Source organism: Lepus europaeus, chromosome 12 (genome assembly GCF_033115175.1).
Source record: "Lepus europaeus isolate LE1 chromosome 12, mLepTim1.pri, whole genome shotgun sequence".
NCBI lineage: Eukaryota > Metazoa > Chordata > Mammalia > Lagomorpha > Leporidae > Lepus > Lepus europaeus.
The window spans coordinates 23,549,949-23,570,876 of NC_084838.1; the positions used below are offsets into that span (position 1 = coordinate 23,549,949).

General features: G+C 38.1%; 1 protein-coding gene across 1 annotated transcript in view; it reads left to right on the top strand.

Moving 5' to 3' along the window:
- SVEP1 (sushi, von Willebrand factor type A, EGF and pentraxin domain containing 1) overlaps positions 1 to 20,928 on the top strand; it is a 214,264-nt gene that overhangs the window by 37,833 nt on the left and 155,503 nt on the right. Inside the window, exons 2-3 of the mRNA XM_062207773.1 lie at positions 1,356 to 1,611; positions 4,695 to 4,871. Of these exons, the coding sequence (XP_062063757.1) occupies positions 1,356 to 1,611; positions 4,695 to 4,871 (433 nt within the window). The remainder of the gene's footprint in view (positions 1 to 1,355; positions 1,612 to 4,694; positions 4,872 to 20,928) is intronic.

Consider the following 20,928-nt stretch of genomic DNA (forward strand, 5'->3'; position numbering starts at 1 on the left):
CTTATAAGAACTTTCCAGAAAACACATCCTGGTTCTTCTTTACCTCTTCTACCCTAATCTAATGAAAAACAATTTGCCACAGGAGTGCTGGTGCATTTTCAGGTTGCTGTTAAAAAACATCATTAGAAGTAAATAGAATGACTTTTTAAAGTTTTCATTTTTTTTCTTCTATCTGTAGGGATACACTAGCATATCAGATTTTTAAAGCAGAATTCACTTGTCCTGCAATAATAAAGTCTAAGTGTCAGATTTAGTGAATCAATATTTTCTCATGAAGATTGGACTCCACTAAAATCATCAGATTTTGTGCTAATACTGGGTGGTCTGAAAAAGATGAAAAATTGAATCAAGTCTGCATTTTTGGAGAAACAGTGGAAAAACAAATATAGAAAGCAGGTCAGCCATTACCGACTCTGGGAAAGATAAATTCTGCTGTGTTCCAGTTAGGTGTTTACTGTATGATCATGTGGTGGTTTAAATAGATTGACAGACATAGAGCCTCATAGATAGACAGATAGATAGTAGATACTCTTGAAAGTAGATACATAAGACTCAGATTTGCTCCATATTTTGAGAGCCTCAGAATGAATAAAATAGAATTTGGGGCAATTTGTGGTGCAGCAATTAAGATTCCTTATAAGAATTTGCCAGAAAACACATCCTGGTTCTTCTTTGCCTTTTCTACCCATTTCTAATGGGTATACCTTGGGATACCTGCATCCCGTATCAGAGCATCTGATATCAAGGTCCAGCTCTATTCCTGATTCCAGTTTCCTGCTAATTCACACCCTGGGAGGCAGCAGTGATGGCTCAAGTAGTGGGTCCCTGACACATGCATGGGAGACTAGACTAAGTACATAGTTCTCATCTTCTGGCTCAGCCCTGGATGTTGTAGGAATTTGGGGAGTGAACCAACTGATGGGAGTTTTCCCTGTTTCTGACTCTCTATCTCTGTTTTTTTTGTTTCTCTCTCTCTGACTCTGTCTCTCTCCATCTATCTACATATGCCTTTCAAATAAATAAAATAATTTAATGATGAATGAAATTATTAATTAAAAACTCACTCCATTAATATTTGTTACCCTTCATTAGCAAGCTTCATATTGATATGATGACGATGACAATAACAATGACAATGGATTTTAAATGCAGTTGAGGCTTCTTGTGGTTTAGTGAGAAGACTTTCGCAGGCTCACTGATGTGCCTGTTTCTGTTTTACTTTCACTAATCAGTGTTCCTTTTCCCGTTCCTGTGGAATGCTACTGATCTCATGAGTTCTCTGTCACACAAGAAGAGAAGCACATAGTAGGACAACACAAAACAAACTCACTCTAACTTTTCTTATTTCTTCACAGCAAATTCTTCGCCATTCTAGAGAAAACTCAACAAAAGTTATATTTCTCATTACTGATGGATATTCCAATGGAGGAGATCCCAGACCCATTGCAGCATCACTGCGAGATTTTGGAGTGGAGATCTTCACTTTTGGCATATGGCAAGGGAATATTCGAGAACTGAATGACATGGCTTCCACCCCAAAGGAGGAGCACTGTTACCTGCTCCACAGTTTTGAAGAATTTGAGGCTTTAGCTCGTCGGGCACTTCATGAAGGTAACAGAAACCTATTGACATAACAGTGGTGTCTCCTTCTCCTTCATTGCTTGAAACCCACTGATGAGTAGCATCAGACTCTCACAAGGTCTTCATTGAGCATGATACCCACATGTCTTTTCAGTATCATAAAATTTACTGAACCTCGTAGAGATGATATTCTGACCTTGCACTGAGAGTATTTGTTTTGTCTTGCTTCTTAACTGTTGTGATGTGTTTTCACTAAAATATCCATATGCACCCACCTAAAATCGTGAGAATCATAGAATGAATTTAGGTGTGTTTGGAGACCACACACAGAGTGGAAGCTTTGACTTAGATCTCATTTACAGTTGTCTGCATAGATGAGATAAACATTCAGAAACATGCAAAGTGAACCTAAGCAGAATGTTTCCAGAAATGCACAAGAAGATATAGGGGCAGTAAATACTTAACACACCCTTCTTGACCTAACAATTTGAAGATAAATAGGCTTATAAAGAAGCTTAAAAGCATTAACCTAAAAGGAAAGAAAATCAACAAATGCATCCAAGTTCTTTGTGCATTACTTGCAAAGATGTTTACTTGCATAATTTAAGTGAACTTCCTGTCACGATATGAGCATGTGTCTTGGTCAGCCAAGAGAAGAAATTACAGAATGAGAGGAAATCAGACCAGGGTGATATGGTGGAACGAGCTTGGTTCTTACAGATACCCACGTGAGAGATTCTGTTGGAGGGGAAATCATAGCAGCACAAAGCTCCAAGCAATGAGTGAAATTCATGATAAGTGGGTTAGCTCTACTGTAGTCCCAAGACAAGAGTTTAGAGCAAGATGTCAGGCTGTAGCTATGGAGACAGTGAACAGGATTTAGCTCTCTAAGGGATGATGTTGGCAAAAGTTTTGGAGGTTAGGAGCCTACTGCAATGGGTGGGAATTCAAGGTAGGGCTTAGAAGCTGCAAAAAAATGAGACTGGGAAATAAAGCAACTTAGATTACAGTTCTAGGCCTGTAGCTGGATGAAATTTAGATTTTAAGAGATAAGCCTGAAAAATCCAGAATGCTTGAATTTTGTTATCCATAAGCTGAGTGGTTTTTGACATGTTATCTGTCTTTTGCACTCCTTAGGGTTCTTGTTAATAGAATGGGAAACAAGAATGGTATCTTTTTCATAGGATTGTTACAAGGATTAAAAGGTTCTATTCTCATAAAGTGATTGGAGACTTACTGATGGCTTATTGTTGTAAACCCTCCAGTTATCTGCTATTACTACTCATTAATATTGATTATTTATATTATTAGTTACCTTATTCAATTTATTTAAGAGTTATGAGTTTCACTTTCCTCTCCTTTCAAGATGGAGAGTATCATATTATATAAAACATGGATTTTTTTTTCAGAAGGATTAAATAAAATAATTAGTTTTCCCTTAGTATCCAATTCATGCCAAAAGTTCAGCAACTATGACTGCATCCCTTTCTTCTCTCCAGGGAAGAGATATATTAAGTGGGAAGACAAAGTAGTTGCAGGTGGGGATAGTGGGTGCTACTAATGGGATTATGGACTTATGAGTGTTATCAGCGTTCTTCTATCCTATAGAATTGAAGCATTCTGCTCTAATGTGAATTGATCTAGAAACTACTAGATATGACAGAGATTTTAAGGAAATGATTTTGTTTGCTTTCATGCAATAGGGTTTTGGAAGGTACCACATTTCTTACTCTAAGCTAGCATCTAGAATTCATAATACTTGGGTTGAATTTGTAGATTTGGTAGGAAGAAAACCGGTTTGTTTGTTTTTTTACTGGAAATCCATGATGATATCAGAGGAAATTTACCTCATTTTCCTCCTCTGTGTTTTCTGAAGCTACTTTAAATTTAGGTGGAAATAGTAGTCTCAAGACTTACCATGTTTCTGGCCATTTGCAATAAACATGGGTTACAGAAAATAATTTTCCTTATATATAATTCTCTCTCCTAGACCTGAATGCCGATATGCCATTTTTGATAGCTAAAATTTTCTTGGTCCCTAAGTGGCTTCACTACCAAATAAACCTGTGGCCTAATATCTCAGGGCTATGTCCCAGGAGCCCATGTTGTAGTCCTTTGACCCATACCACAATCTATTGAGCTGGCCTCTTTGCCCTGATGCTGAAGTCATCCCTATCTATTGTTCAGAGTCTTGATGCATAAGGACAAATGTGCCATCATTGAGGCCATCACCAGCCTCCTTCACAGGTGTTCCCTTGCAGCCTGTGTGCCTTGCTGAAATTCATCCACTTGAGTTCCTACTTTAGGACCATCACTCCCAGCACCAGGCAACTAGAACTGGGATGTGTGCAGACTTTTGAACTTCATCAGCAGGGTATGTGGACTAATGGTTTGCTAATTCTAGGTCACTTCTTCTGGGTCAGTTACAGTCAACCTTACCCTGTTAAGTCACTTTCTCAACAGTTTACATGAGTTGTTGGATTCCCAACATGCCTCACTTTAGGGCATGGCTCGAGTAATCAGAATGGTTTCTATTTATATAGCATGTGTTAGTTCATTTAAAATTGAGAGAGAAACCAGATCCTAGTTTTATTATTTAACTTACGTGGCTCTGTTCTTTAAGTCTTTAGTCAAATAACTGGAGAGGTGATGGTATTTATTCCAAAATCAGTAGCTTGCCCTCAACACTCCTGCATAGCAAACAGGACTGTGGCTTTATTTCTAGCTTGAACAAAGATTTTAGAACTCTGGTTGCTGCCGTCTGATCTCATCCAGAGGCAGTGGAAGCCAGAGGAATGACCTGAAGGACCGACTGCCTGACTTCCTGCTCCATCTGGAGATTCCTCGCTGAAGTATTTAATTTCTGCCTGACCCCGTGTGGCCTTAAAACTTATGATGAGCTCCCAGACTGAAATAACTGGCTGAAACAGATTCCCAGAGTGTGTAGTGAAAATAATGCGCATTCATATTTGGGTGGGAGTAGGGAGCAATTGGGAATTAGACGGATATGAAACGATCTTTTCTCCAGCTTGCACTTCAGTTTTAAAGGCTAGAAAATATAATGTTCAACCATTAATCACTTTTTATTGCCTTCTGTCATGTGTTATTGATAGATTTACCTTCTGGGAGCTTTGTTCAAGAAGATATGTCCCACTGCTCCTATCTCTGTGAAGCTGGTAAAGACTGCTGTGACCGAATGGCAAGCTGCAAATGTGGGACACACACGGGTCAATTTGAGTGCATCTGTGAAAAGGGCTATTATGGGAAAGGTCTACAGTATGAATGCACAGGTGAGTTGCCAGTTCATGTGTTAACTCTGCAAGTTATCCGTTTCTGTGTACCAAGTGATCCTGAAACGCAATGACTCAAAACCGTAAGTGTGTATCATTGCTCATGAGCCTGCCTGTTGATCTTGATTGGATTCACCTGGCTCTATCTGGGCTGTCTAAAATAGCTCTGTTTGGGACAATGAGGCTGTCCTTTATGTGTCGCCCAGTACTCCATTAGGATAGGCTGGGCTTCCTAGGAATTGGTAGCAGGCTTCCAAGAGGAAGGATGTAAACTTGCAAGGCCCCTTGAATCCCTAGGATCAGAACTTGGAGGTGGAAGATTTAGTCTTTTTCATTTATAATTAATCTAATAAAATAGCCAAATCTGCCCTGTAGGCTCCTAATCCAAAGTATGTGTCCATCTCTCTACCAGATTAAAGCCAGTATGATTCTGGTCCAGAGGCCATGTGTAACTTGTTGGATTGTCACACTACAAAAAAAAAAAAAAAGTGTAACATTTGGGACAGGTGTTTGGCACAGTAGTTAAGATGCCACTTATGATGTTCCCATCCCATGTGGGAATGCCTGGGTTCAAGTTCCATCCTTGATGAATTCCAGCTTTCTTCATGTGCACCCTGGGAGGCATCTCAAATATTTAGGTCCCTGCCACCCATGTTGATGACCTGGATTGAGTTCCTGGCTCCTGGGTTTAGCCTGGCCCAGTGCCGGGTGTTTAGGACATTTGGGAGGTGAGCCAGCAGATGGAGCATCTTTCACTATGTCTCACAACATATATAAAAAACTGCTTTTCAAGACATAAAAGTAAATAAAGATTTTTTTTAAATGCAACATTTTCTTGATACTCACTTAGCTCTTCATGAGCCTCCAAACAAGGCATCAAAAAGTTCCCTTCAAAATGGAATTTATTTTGTTGATGTTTGTAATTTTACTTTCTCTAGGTTTTCTTACAAGATCTTTACATTTTTATATTTGATTAAAGAGGCAAGAAGAGTAACTTAGGATTCTTAGATATATCTTGGGAAATACCTTATATATAGAAGTAGGATGTGGTTTTTCTATGTTGGATAGCATTTTGTTTGTTCTAATCTGACCTAGAAGGCAACAAATTTTCTTGCAGCTTACAGCTCTTCCATCATTTGCTGTTTTGGAAAACTCTATCCACATGGAAATTAACACCCACGAGGAAAATTTGGGAGCAGTAGGCTTACTTTACTGTGTGCTGTGTGAACACTCATTACTTGTTTCAAGTGCACATCATTTTACTCTGGCATTTGGGAGATAGACCTGCTGTGAAACACAGAAACATGGTTCTCCACTACCTGTCTGACATGCTTTTTCTCTCCATTTCTGCTTTCTCGTCCTCATGGGACATTGCCTCTTGTGCCATTCTTGTATTCTCTTTTTTATTCCTGTTGCTCCTCATCTCCTTACCCTTAATTTCCCCTCCCTCTCCTGGCTCGGTTCCCAGCTGGCAGACACATCCTTGCCAGGCCTGACCATCCATGCTGGTGCAGCAGAGTTCCTCCTTGCTTGGCTCCGCTCCCACCCCACCCAGCTTGATTTCTCACTTAAGCAGAAAAGAAGATGGGGGAGGGGATCCACCCAGCTGCCTCTGAGTTGGCAATGTGCCTCTCCTTGTCTTTCCCTCCCCTCAAATCTTCCCACACTCCCATCAACAGCCCAGCTTGGCACACTCCCCAACACCCCCTCCCTGACTCCTCTCAGCCTAGCCTACCAAACACAGGCAGAAAATCTCAATTTCTTTGCTAGATACTTCAGTCAGCATGTCTGCCTTCTGTGTGGTCCTAGACTGAACTATTCCCTGCCAATGAGCCACCACCATCTTGTGGCTGCCCGGCATCCCCAGGCACTATGTACCACAGCCCCCACTACTCCATGGCGCTATAATCTTGCATCCCAAGGGCTATGCTGCAGGAAGAGAGAGGAAGCAGTTTACATACCCACGCCCCTAGTTACCCAAGTAGTTTTGGCTGCTACCAGTAGTACATTCCAGGTTGAAAGTTACAGCAATCCTTTATATGTATGAGGTTGGATGAACCTGTTATTGGTGCATCAATAGAGTAGTTGGGAGCCCTTCTGCTGGTTTGAGCCAAGAACACTGAGTACAAAATGGTTACTTTATTCATACCTTCTCTTAATGTAGTATACCTCAGCTTAATACTTTTTTATGTGCCAGGTTTAAATTAGATATAGTTGCATCATTATAAATGTTCACATTATCATTAGCATTTGTTTCTAAGAGACTATGAAAAGTCAGTGATACAGAAACTCCAAAACATATACTCCTTCTTCATTTAATTGTAGGAAACACCACTCATTTCTGGTTTCTCCAGTGTATTAGGAACTAAGAGAAATTAAATAAATTATATGTCTCTTAATGAAAGGTTCATTGCCAGACTCTTTTCTGTCAGGAAGGTTGAAAGCAATATTAGATTTAAGTCATCCTCTACTGAAAACCTGGAAGCAGTGAGAGCCCTTTTGAAAGTGATTTTTGTCAAGAAATGTTATTATGCACTTTCTCCATGCCAGGCCCCATGTCAGGCACCAGGAAGGGAGTCAGTGGTATGCAAACATGCTTTCTGTCTTCTTGGAACTTAGGATCCAGACATGGGAATTAGCTCACAACTGCACACTCTGTGTGTTACTAAATAATAAAAATGTCTATGGTATGAGGAATGGACTCCAGGGAAGACTAAAGTAAGCTCCATGCTAGAATCTGAAGGATGACTAGGCCACAGCTATTTTATTACTCAAGGAGAGGATGATAACTTGCATTTTGAACAGTTGGAATTCTGAGTATTTATCTTCATTGTAGAAATAATGCTTTCAGAACTGAGCCATTCCTCTGTAGAGCCAGAAGAAACCCTAGAGATTATCTGCTCTAAACCCTTCATTCTGCAGGAGGAAATTGAGGCCTGGGGAGAGATGAATACTTTGCTCAAGATGACACAACCAGCCCTCAGTAGGACCTGGGGAGGGACCCGGGACACTTTTCTCTACATCCTGTTGTATTTCCAAAATATCCTACTGCTTGTATTTTCCTTTGAAAATAACTTCTTGAAAACAATGCAATGCAGAGTCCATAGACATTGAGTTGTGTTCAAAATATTTAAAAACACAAAACGATATGATTCAAATTCAGCCTCTGCCAACAATAAACTTCATGGTTTTAGACAAGTTTGTTTCTTCTGATTCTCATTTTCTTCTGTAAATTATATTCATAATGGTTTTATTTTAGATAGGTAGGTAGGTAAATAGAGTTGAAAACTCTTTTATAGTTTAATGTATGTGTGTGTTGTACATATATTTAAAAACTAAAATGATATATTTATATACACACACACACACACACATATATATATATATATACATATATATATATATATATATATATTTAGCCATGGAGACATACATAGATACTTGAAGATAAGTGATAGTTGTGTACTTTATAAATTTCACTCTTCTAGGATAAACTATCAGCCCTGCCCTAAGAAACTGTCCTATGGGAAGGATAAGGAATATCTATGCATGCAGGCAAATACCACCATGAGGCCTTACATTTACTCAAGGTGAACTATATTCTTGATCAGATGAGTGTCTTGTGAAGATAAAAATTCTGAATGAGAGAAGGCAATGTGTCATTGAATGTTGAAGAAAGTAGAAATTATTTGCCTTGATTAGGATAAGGTTATAAGCTGAGGTTAGTTATGTTTTTTAATTAATTTCCTAAAAAGGAGATGACTATAAGAGTTTTTTTCAACTGTCTATTTGAGGGATAAGGAAATCTCACCCAGCAATCATAAAGAAGGGTCTTGAAAAACTTAATGTAAATTTGTGAGGGCAAATGTGTATTATATGAACACTATATATGGATTTCAAAAACTGCACACCAAAATAAACATTTTTAATTCCTTTATTCCATGAACTTTTTGAAATACACTTCTATGGTAAATTCATGGTGGAGCTGAAGTAGCATTACAGTCTCCCAATACCCAGCCCAGGGTTCCTTCTTTATATGAGGCTATCTCAAATGCTGCCTACAAGACTTCAAAGAAAGCTACCGTCTGTGATATTACCATGATCCTCTCTTTTGCCATCATTGTTCCAAGAGTTTGGCCTGGTGGGTTACCTGAGTCCTTTAACCATGGCCTCCAAAACATGTCCAAGACAGTGACTTTACTTAAACACTATTTCCAATAAGTTACTTCATGGACAAGACTCTTTTGCAAAAGATGATTTAAATCATTGTAGATCTGTTCAACATCATGAAAATCTTAAGTTGAATGCAAGCCTGAAGATACTTGTTAGAAATCTCTGACAACTATCCTTTGCCAAAGAATTCAGTTTTATAGTACATTATCTGTTTGAACTGACTTTTAACTTCTCTTGATTCAGAAGTTCAAATTGATTTCAAAATCATTATGTACTTTTAGCCCATAGTCTTAAAGAGTGTGTGCTTATGTATTTTGTGGAAGTTAGGAAAATATGATGTAAATAATCTAAAGTGGAAGGGTGCTTTGTCCATGTAGGTCTCATTCACGTGTATAACAGTACTGAACATCCTTTTGCTTAGGAACCATAACTCTTCTATGCTTACCTCTACAAATCTGCCCTCCCTCTCATTTGTAACTCAAACCTCTTCTCTTTCCTCTTGATTCTAATCTTTAGGAAACCAGAAATGGAGAAACTCCAGAAACACTCACGTATCAATACTTTTCTTGTCATAAGTCAATGCTTTATAAAGGATGCATACTATTTTGTTAAAATGATAATAATCTACCTAACTCAGTTTGATTTACTGCAAATATTTGGTATGGTTCAGAGATCCACATGTAGGTATTTTAGCACTAACTGATCAGGTTTAAAAGATTGAGAAAATATTCTTCTTGGATTAGTCGTTGAATTTCCACTAAGGGGAACAGTTTTGCAGAACTGCAATCTAATAAAAAGATTTTTATTCCATTTCTAGCTCTGTTACTAGTATAACTTTCTTTATTCTTCACTTTAGAATGATAAGATAAGTGATTATTGATAATAATAACTAATATTAAATAGTGCCAGATACTTTTCCAAGCACTGCTAGATATTAACTCACTTAATCTTCATAATAGCTCTCTGGAATATTGTTGCATTTTAGAGATAAGGAAACTAAAGTCATGTGAGAGGGGCAGGAGGAAGGGTTGGAACGTGGGTGGGAGGAGGGTGGGCAGGGAGTGTCATTGTGTTTCTAAATCTGTATATATGAAATACTTGAAACTTGTATAACTTAAATAAATTTTTATAAATTTTTTTAAAAAAAGAGTTTAAGTAACTTGCAAGTGTCAGGCAGCTGATAGAGCTGGGTTATAAAACCAAGTTGTCTGGCTTCAGAATCTGCAGTCTAGTCATAGAAAAGCAAAATAGAAATGGATTCACAATTGAAAATATAATTTCAAATTCTGTTAAGTGTTAGCTTGACCCTTATGAGATCATCAATATTTGATCATCTTCAACCTACAAAATAATAGCTTCATATGGCTCAACGAATACTGAGGGAGAAATAAAGAACAGAATTAATTATTTAAAACAGAAATCAAGTCATGCCTCAACCACTCGTAATGTCTTTTTTGTTTTGTTTTGTTTTGTTTTGTTTTTGACAGGCAGAGTGGACAGTGGGAGAGAGAGACAGAGAGAAAGGTCTTCCTTTTGCCATTGGTTCACCCTCCAATGGCCACCGCGGCCGGTGCACGGCGCTGATCCGAAGCCAGGAGCCAGGTGCTTCTCCTGGTCTCCCATGGGGTGCAGGGTCCAAGCACTTAGGCCATCCTCCACTGCACTCCCGGGCCACAGCAGAGAGCTGGCCTGGAAGAGGGGCAACCGGGACAGAATCCGGCGCCTCAACCGGGACTAGAACCCGGTGTGCCTGCGCTGCAAGGCGAAGGATTAGCCTATTGAGCCGTGGCGCCGGCCTGTAATATTTTTTAATTTATGACCTATTCATAAAGTAAACTTCAGGGTCCTTAGCATGGCATAGAGGTTTTGTATGATTTGTCCTCGACCCTTTGGACTCACAGCTGGAACTGTTTATAACTTCCTCTAATTCCCCTATTGCTTTACTCCCCAGACCTTTATTCCTGCTTCTTCTGGAACCCTTCCCCACCACGGTTGTCTCCATCAGATTAGTGATTCTAACAGGCAGTGACTTCCTGATTCATTTCGTATCACCCCTGCCCTCAGAGCCCATAGTCTGCTCAAGAGGAAGGATTTAGGTGAGAAAGAAATTTTAACACCAGATCCTTAAATGGATGCAAGGTCCCTGTTGAAACCTAAGGCAACTGCATGTTTTCCACTTCTGCCTTGGACAGCGTAGGATCCCTAGCATAAAGGCACATGGTAAGACATCTTTAACATGTACATGATTTATTTGAAAGCAAAATATTTACGTTTGGTTAACCTTTGCCAAGAATGAATTAAATACAGTGGATGGTTGATTTACTAGATTAGTCATTTTAAGACGGGTAGATCATCAAATCAGCTGTGAAGAGCAGTGAACTCTTGTAAGCCCAAGCAGTTGCAGCTGTTCTGAATTCCCTCTGAAGGGATTTGAAGAGCACAGAGTGCAGAGACAATAGGCATCTTCAGGACACTGATCCTTTGCAGATTCACTCTGGTTCAGTGAGTTTGGATGATGATTGGATTGAAGATTGTACTCATAGCTGAATAGGAGCCAAGAGTGAAACCTATGTTTCTTGAACCAAAGCTCTAGCCATATTATTTTTCATAGAAGGAAAATATAGAAATATTCTATAGAAATAGAAACACTCAAATATTCATGTGGGGATATTTTATTATGCATGTAAATATATGCACATAAATCCCCACCCCCCACTCTGCACATGCTTACACACACACATTTTCCTGTCTTAATGTTGTATCTTTTTTTTTTTTTTGGAAAGAGAGATGACAAAGAACTCTAGAAATTCTTGAATGGGAACCAGAACATTTGGAAATCTTGTTCTCTAAGCAGAGCTTAGCTGATTTTTTTTCTTTTAAAAAATGTCCCTAGAGGTAGCTAACAATGGATTTGTAAGGTGTAAGGAATTTGTACAATGTATTCCTATTTGCTTTATATGAGAGACTATTTCTAGCATGTTGATACTGGCTCCAGTCAACTTAAGGAGGATTTGTAACTGCTGCCTAAACTATCCTAGTTTGCTTAACTTCACATTCAAAGAGGTGAATATCCAGCCTTGACAGTGCATTTTCCAGTCTATCAAGGTTCTATAGCATAAAAACATAGAAAATCAGACTATTGGTGTGAAGTCACAAATTCCCAAAATCAGTGTATTGTGTTCTTTAAATCTTCATAAAACTATATATGGTGCCCTAAAATTGCCAAGATAAGGATTGTGACCAATTTCTCCTTATAATTTACAAAATCAAATTTTTTCCCATCTTCCTTTACCCAGCCACATTATAAGTGACTCTTTCCAACAACAAATGAGACAATAGGAAAACATTTAAGATCTATTGAATCATGATCTTCAAACATTTTTGCTCTTGTAACCCCTAAGAGATACCTAAAATCCATGCATCCTTCATTGATATGAGTGGCCATCTATACTTTTTCAATAGGATTAAAAGATGATAATTCCCTAAAGTGCGTTGACATTTAAAATACAACTGTTGTATGATTTTCAAATGTATCCACTGAGATCTAAGTACTTCAGCAAATTACTCTCTTCTCCTGCCCATTGGCAAGCAAACACCTTTTCAATGCAAAAACCATTTTGCATGGTTTTTATTTCCTTAGTTCTATTCCGCTTCTGTTTGTTTCACTGAATGTGTACATTTTGAAACTGCATATGAAAACACTGTTAGGAATTCATCTCTTGGTGGAGTGGATCAGTAATTATTTCATGTATCCATGCTCTTTTATTATTCACTGTTTGAATAAGAGAGCATACATCATCAATTTCATTTCTTTTTTTAAATTTTTGTAGATTTTAGTGCTAAAAACCTTCTTCATTTAAATATATAAGTGGGACTTGAAATAGTTATGTTAATCTGATGTCACTCAGTTCTTGTAGTTCCTCCTGAGTTATATGCCAAAAATAACATCAGTTTTCCATCATCAAAAAATTATCTTGAATGATCTATTAGCTGACAATTTCCTTAAGTCATTTTTCAACTTTATTGAAATTGAAGAATTGGAAAACTTTTAACTTGAAAAAGAAGCCAATTAGTCATTGTCTCTATTTCTGGAAAGTCCCTAGAAAAGGCTTTACTAGGACTTACTCAAAAACTGCTTGTTAGTTTCAGTTATTCAAGATGAGTACTGTCTAGAGACCTGCTGTGCAACACAGGGCCTACAATCAGGAAAAGTTTCTTAGAGGCCCTGTTAAAATCACCTTGATTAAAGAAGTTTCCAGATGTCAAGATTTCAATTTAGGTGCAAATGAATGTTGAAGCTTTGAAAAATGAATTTGTTAAAATGGTCTGTGGATAGCCATATGCTAGGTACTCAGTCTTTGCCCGCTACATTCCTCATTTGAAGAAGAGGAAACAGGTTTTTTTTTTTAATGTTAATTTTTATTTATTTGAGAGGCAGAGTTACAGACATAGAGAAGGAGAGACAGAGAGAAAGGACTTCCAGCTGCTGAGTTACTCCCCAGTGGTCGCAGTGGCTGGAGTGGGCCTATTCAAAAGCGAGGAACCAAGATCTTCTTCCAGGTCTCCCACATGGGTGCAGGTGCCCAAGGTCTTGGACCATCTTCCACTGCTTTCCCAGGCCATCAACAGAGAGCTGGATCAGAAGAGGAGCAACCAAGACATGAACTGACACCCAGATGGGATGTTGTGCCACAGGCAGAGGGTTAACCTACTATGCCACAGAGCCAACCCTGAAGAACCAGTTTTAATTCATTCAACTACCAAGATGCTAAGCCTGAAGAACCGTATCTCTATGACCTCAGAGACTACACTTTGACTTGCAGTGCAACCACATCACTCAACTGCAGAGTTCTTATACATCCAGGAAACCCCCAGAAATGTTTTTGCTGTTCTCTCCAGCTTACATTTTTAAAATAAAAAGTTGTGGGGCTGGCGCTTTGGCGCATGCAGCAGGTTAATGCCCCGGCCTGAAGCGCTGGCATTCCATATGGGCACTGGTTCTTGTCCCGGCTGCTCCTCTTCCAATCCAGCTCTCTGCTGTGGCCTGGGAAAGCAGTAGCAAATGGCCCAAATCCTTGGGCCCCTGCACCCACGTGGGAGACCCAGAAGAAACTCCTGGCTCCTGCCTTCAGTTCAGTGCAGCTCCGGCAGTTATGGCCATCTTGGGAGTGAACCAGTAGATGGAAGACCTCTCTCTCTCTCTGTCTCTACCTCTTTCTGTAACTCTGTCTTTCAAATAAATAAAATAAATATTTTAAAAAATAAAATGAACAGTTGTTTCTAAGTTGTAGCTAACTGCCCATAGTGTGCATGGGGTTGGCATTCACCAAATATTAGATGATTAACCAAGTTTGAACAATAGCCAGAGTTAACAGTTCCAAAATGGTAGCTCAAGCTAGAAGAAAAAAAAACTATGATTGTTCAAAGTGCACATCATTCCAAATTCTGTGAAATCATTGATGTACTTTGCAGTATGCTAAGTGCTGGTGATGCCAACACACACACGCATGTGCACACACACACGCACACACATATACACATATATGAGGGCACTACCAAAAATTGTGGAAAAAATGGAATTGAAAGATAAATTTATGTTGATGTAAAAAAACTTTGAACTCTATGCAGAGTTTACTCATAATATGCACTTTCCATAAACTTTTTCTAGATCCCTCATATATGAGATTTAGTCCTTATGCAACTATGTACTCATAAATAGTCATTGCTAACAGTGACATGAATCCTCATCATGAAACTGATTCTGTCGCTTACATGTTTTTCTGGGTAAATATTTGGCCCTCAGTTTCCCAGTCTTTAAAGCAGAGTTAATAACACTAGTAGGATTGTTATAAAAATCAGATGTATTTAAAAGCTTACTAAGGTACCTGGAATGTATTAAGTGCTTGATTAACACAAATTATTGTGCTGTATCAGTGGAATATATCCACAAGGGGTGATTTTGACCTCCAGGGAACCTTTGGCAATGTCTGGAGAGAATTTTGGTTCTTATGGCTGGAAGGAGCCATGAGTATTTAGTGTCAGCCAGGGATAGCGCTAGAAAGCCTTCAGTAGACCACAAATCCCATGACAGTTCCAAATGCCAGTAGCACTGAGGCTGAAAAACCCTGTACTGTATAGGACAGATGGAATTAACACAGTAAAGAAAGAACGGGCCTTCATCCACTTCCAATATAGTTTCTTGCTAATAAGCATCCTGAGAGGAAGCAAGTGATGGCTCAAGTACTTGTGTAGCTGCTACCCACATGGGAGACTGGACTAAGCTCCAAGCTCCTAGCTTCAGCCTGGACCCAACCTTGGATGTTGTTGGCATTTGCAGAGTGAATCAGTAGATGGAAGATTTCTGTCTGTCTGTCTCTGTCATGCTACCTTTCAAATAAAAACGAAAATAAATTTAAAATAAATCTCTTTGAGATTTTAAAATAATGTTGCATTTCCTCTTTTAATCTTAAATATCATTTTTTTTTCCTGACTGACATGGGAAAATTGTACATTCTTATGGGGTACAATGTGATGCTTTGATACATGTATACATTATGTAATGTTCAAATCAGGATAAAAATGTCCAGCTTCTCAAATGCTTTGATGGGGAGAACATTCACAATCCTTTCTTCCTGTTTTTTTTTTTTTGAAAAAAATATGCTGTGCATTGTTATCTGTAGTTAACCTGTTATGCAATAGAACATCAGAGTTGCTGTCTCTTACCTACCTAAAATTTAGTCTCCATGAATTAACCTTTCCCCCATCCTTCCCTCCCTTCTTTCTCCCATCTCTCGTTACTACCAATCTACTCTCAACTTCTACGAGATCAACATTTTAGATCTCATATGTGATTGAGATCATGTGGTATCTGTCTTTCTGTGCCTACCTTAACAGAGGACCTAACAGAGTGTCCTCTGGGTCCATCCGTGTTTTTGCAAATGACATGATTTCATTCGTTTTAATGACTTACTATTTCATTGTGTATATGTGCACTTTGTTTACCCAATCATTAGCTGACAGACACTTAGGTCTCCATTTCTTGGGTGTTGTGAATAGTGCAGCAATAATCCTAGCAGTGCAGGTGTGTCTTTGACAGGTATGTCTTTGACAGATTAACAACAGTGGGCTTTGTATTTCTTTCTAAACAGTTTCAGAATATTGAAGTCATATGATTCAATTAGGGTTGAATTATCTGTTGGGTATGACCATTGCAGGGTCTAGTGCTACAGCTACCCCAAACTGCTTGTGGCTGCTGACAATCTGATCCTTTCTGTGGCTCCATGTGTGTGCATTTTTATTCCCTTTGTTGGAATATCCTATTTCTTGTTTGTCTGTCCAGTTCCTACCAGTCCTTCAGGATTCACAACAAACTCAATTGTCCTTTTGTGTAATCACCTCTGACACAGATCTAGCTTTTTGGTTCGCTTCTGTACCTCTCTCTGTTCACATTTATTGCGTAGTATCATCAATTTTAGTAAGGCTGTCTTCTCTAACACTTTGTGAATTCCAGTAGATGTCTTTACCTCTTTTTTATAGCCTCTGTTACATGGCGTGTGCACTTGGAGCAGGTATTAAATTTTTGGTGAATGAATGAATGACTTAATAAGTAAAGCAAGTTGCATTTTGGATACTAGAGCACAGCATATGGAAACTCTGCTTGGTTCCCAACTTCCTAGGAATTTTCCATTCCTTTTTTTGAGAAGCAAAGGTGAATGAGTCTACTGACCCTAAGAAGCACTGGCTTAGTATCAAAGTAAGCCATCTGGAAGGCCGAGTTCCACAATAGGAAGTGGATAATCACACATTTATCTCTTTCATATTATCTAGTTACTGAGATTGCCTCCAAATTTATCCCTAAAACCATGGTGTTTGTGTGTGTGTGCACGCGTGTGTATAAAGCTCCTGTGCATGTACTGATAGTTTTGAGTGTTTTTAATTTATGTCACATTTTAAGATAAACCATGCCAGGATTCTGTGGATTTTTAGCATTTATGTGATCAATTAACAGACACATAAAACACATCATTAATATTCTTTGTAGCATGTTGTTAGAATTTTCCACTAAAATTTGAGATTTACAAATCTTGCCAAAATGTGGGGGCAGTTAAACAAATGTAAACCATGAGCTGTAGAATAAGTTATAAGAAAAAAATAAACAAACATATGTGAAATACTTAAGGCAAAACTATAAAACTAACAAATCAAGAATATTGTATTTAATAACCAAAGCAAAAAGGAAGTTGTTTTACTATTCGCATGCTATATTATTGTCACATGGAAAATTTAAGGAGCCAACTGAAAGCCACTAGCATGATAAGAATAGATTTGTCAGGTGGCAAGATGAAAACTGTAGGTAAATTTTCTAATGGAAAAAAATTAAGTTTTAAAAATATGATAAAATATCATTTATGCTAACAAAAAATAAATATTTCCTAAGATAATTTGAATGAGAATTGTGTGGATTTAAAGAGGAGCCATAAGGCTTTAGTGAAACTGGTATGTGAACCAGAATTCCAATTCATGACTTTATGCACAATGATTGTCTTTTCCAATATGTAATACTTTGCAACAAATTCCGTGCGTCTAACTGTCTATAAAGGAATAGCCTTGAAAGCATATCTGTAACTGTCAACCAAACATACTTCTTCAGTGACCAGGACATTTCAGTCTCCAAATGGTAGTTTCTTTACTTTGCTTCTAGATGTACCTTGAAATGTTTGCTTCTCTCTTGGGCTTTTTAAGTAATGTGTTTTTACTATACTTTATCTCTTGAGATAATTTTAGACTTATGTGCAGTTTTAAGAAATTACAGTATAGAGAAATTTCCCATATCCTTTTCATAATTTTCCCCAGTGGTACCATATTGCAGAATGGTAGTACACTGTCACAACCAAGATAGTGATGATGATCCAGTCAACATACAGAAAACTTTCACCATCCTCAGGATCCCTCATGTTGCTCTGTTAGAGACTTAACTACTTTTTTTTCCAACTCCTCCCACACTCCTTTTTAATCTCTTGAGTCCATTAATTTGGTCTCTATTTCTGTAATTTCCTCATTCTAAGAATATTATATTCACGGAATCATATAGAATGTGGCATCTTGAGGCTGGCTTTTTTCACTTGGTATGATTTTCTTCCAGGTTGTTCCAAGTCGTAATAATTTATTTCATCATATAAATGTAGACTAGTTTACCAGTTTGCCTGTTGAAGGACACCTGGATTGTTTCCAGTTGGGGAATTTTACGAATAAGACTACGATAAACACTTGTGTATAGGTTTTTGTATGAATATAAATCTATTTTGTTAGACCAAGTGTGCAAGAGTGCAATTGTGGAGTTGTATTGGAATTGCATGATTGATTTTTACAGAAACTGCCCAAACATTTTCTAGAATGGCTGAACTATTTCACATTTCCATAAGAAATATAGGAATGATTCAGTTGTTTCTCTGTACCCTTGCCAGGCTTTGTCACTATTTTTAATTTTAATGATTCTGATAGGTGTGTTGTGACATGCAATTTTTGTTTTAATTTGCATGTCCCCAGTGACCAATGATGTTGAGCATCTTTTCATATGCTTATTTGCCATCTGTATGTTTTGTTCAGTGAGCTCTCTCCTTATGTCTTTTGTCCATATTCTAATTGGTTTGTTTGCTTTTTTATTTTTGAGTTATGACACTTGTTTATATATTTTACCTACTGTTCCTATGTCAACTATGTGATTTGCAAATATTTTCCTCCATTCTGTAGCTTGTGTTTTTTTTTTCTAGGGGGGAATCTTTTACAGAGCACATGCCTTTGACAAAGTCCATTTATCAAATTTTCCTTCTTTGAGTTGTGCTGAGTATCAAGTCTAAGATCTGTTCCTTATCCTGATTCCCAAGGATTTTCTCCTATGTTTGTTTTAAACAATTTTTGTAGTTTTTTTTTTTATTTTATATGTAAGTTCATGAGCTAATTCCTGTATAAGGTGTGAGATGTAGGTCAAGGTTAATTAGACACCCTTGGTGTCTAATGTCTCTAGCATCAGTTTTTTGAAAAGGCTTTCTTTCCTCCATTGAATTGCTTTTGCTGCCATGTTGGAAATCAGATGAACACATATAGCTCTATTTTTGGATTCTTCCGTTTCACTAATCTATCAGTTACCATAGTCTTGATAACTATAGCTGTTAGATAAATCTTGAAATCCTATAGAATAACTTCTCTCACTTTATTCTTTTTTATTGAAATTATCTTAACTATTCTACTTCTTTTGCCTCTCCATGTAAATTTTGGAATAAATATATTTTGTTGTCTACATCTACAACAAAAATCTTGCTGGAGTCTTCATGGGAATTCAGTTGTATCTGTATATCCATGTGAGCAGAAACAACATCTTCACCATGCTGAACTTCCCAGTCATGGATGTGATTGACTTACTTTGATCTTTTTTGACAACATTACAGTTTTGCCTCAACCATGAAACATAATATAGAAAATTAGAGAGGAGGAGAAAAATGTATTGAATTTATTCATATTTTGCTTATCATGCTCTTTCTTCCTAATATCCTGAATTTCTATTGTAGTATTTTCTTTCTCTTCTGAAACCTTCCTTAAGTAATTCTTATAAAATGTATCTTCTGGTGACAAATTCTCTGTTTTCCTGCATCTAATAATGCCTTAATTTCCCCTTCATTCCTGGTATGAATTAATTCATTAAGAAGAAAATTCTGTTTTAATAGTTCTTTTCTTTTGACACTTGAAAAATACAGTCATTTCCTTCAAGCCTCCATGGTTTCTGATGAGAAAATCTCTGTGTTTCTAATTGTTCCTTCCCCCTCTCCCCTTTTTGTCTGGCTGCTTTCCAGATTTTTTTTTCTTTATCTTTTATTTTTCAGAAATTTAATTATGATGTGTCTTGGCATGAATTTCTTTGCTTTTATTCTGTTTGGGATTCCCTGAGCCTTTTGAATCTGCAGGCTTATATCTCTTGTCAAAATTGGGAAAATTTTGGGGCCGGCGCCGTGGCTCAACAGGCTAATCCTCCGCCTGCAGCGCCGGCACACCGGGTTCTAGTCCCGGTCGGGACACCGATCCTGTCCCGGTTGCCCCTCTTCCAGGCCAGCTCTCTGCTGTGGCCCGGGAGTGCAGTGGAGGATGGCCTAAGTGCTTGGGCCCTGCACCCGCATGGGAGACCAGGAGAAGCACCTGGCTCCTGCCATCGGATCAGCGCGGTGCGCCGGCCGCAGCGGCCATTGGAGGGTGAACCAACGGCAAAAAGGAAGACCTTTCTCTCTGTCTCTCTCTCTCTCACTGTCCACTCTGCCTGTCAAAAAAAAAAAAAAAAAAAAAAAAAAGGGAAAATTTCAGCCGTTAGTTCTTTGAGTATTTTTTCAGCCCAAGCTCTCCTTCCCAAACTCTGATGACATGAATGCTGGTTCTTTTGTTAGAGTCCCACATGTCCCCAAGGCTATGCTCATTTTTAAATTATCTGTTCTCTTCCTGTTGTTCAGATTGTATAATTTCCATTGTTTCGTCTTTTAGCTCACTGCTCTTTTTCCCCACTGTCCCTCTATCCTATTATTGAGCTCCTCCACTGAGTTTTTTATTTTGGTAATTGTATTTTTCATCTTTGAAATTTCCATTTGGTTTTTCTAAGTATCTTTCTGTGTTTTCATTTGTTTTAAGAACAAATTATACCTTGAAGCCTCTTTTTATAGCTGCTCGGAAGATGTTTCAGATTATTCTTAACATCCTTGTCATCTCTGTATTGGCCTCTTTGCTTTTTATAAACAGATTAGTTTATTTATTTATTTAAAAGGCAGAGTTGCAGAGAGAGGGAGAGATAGAGACAGAAAGAAAGAGAGATCTTTCATCACTGGTACACTCCCCAAGTGGCCACAAC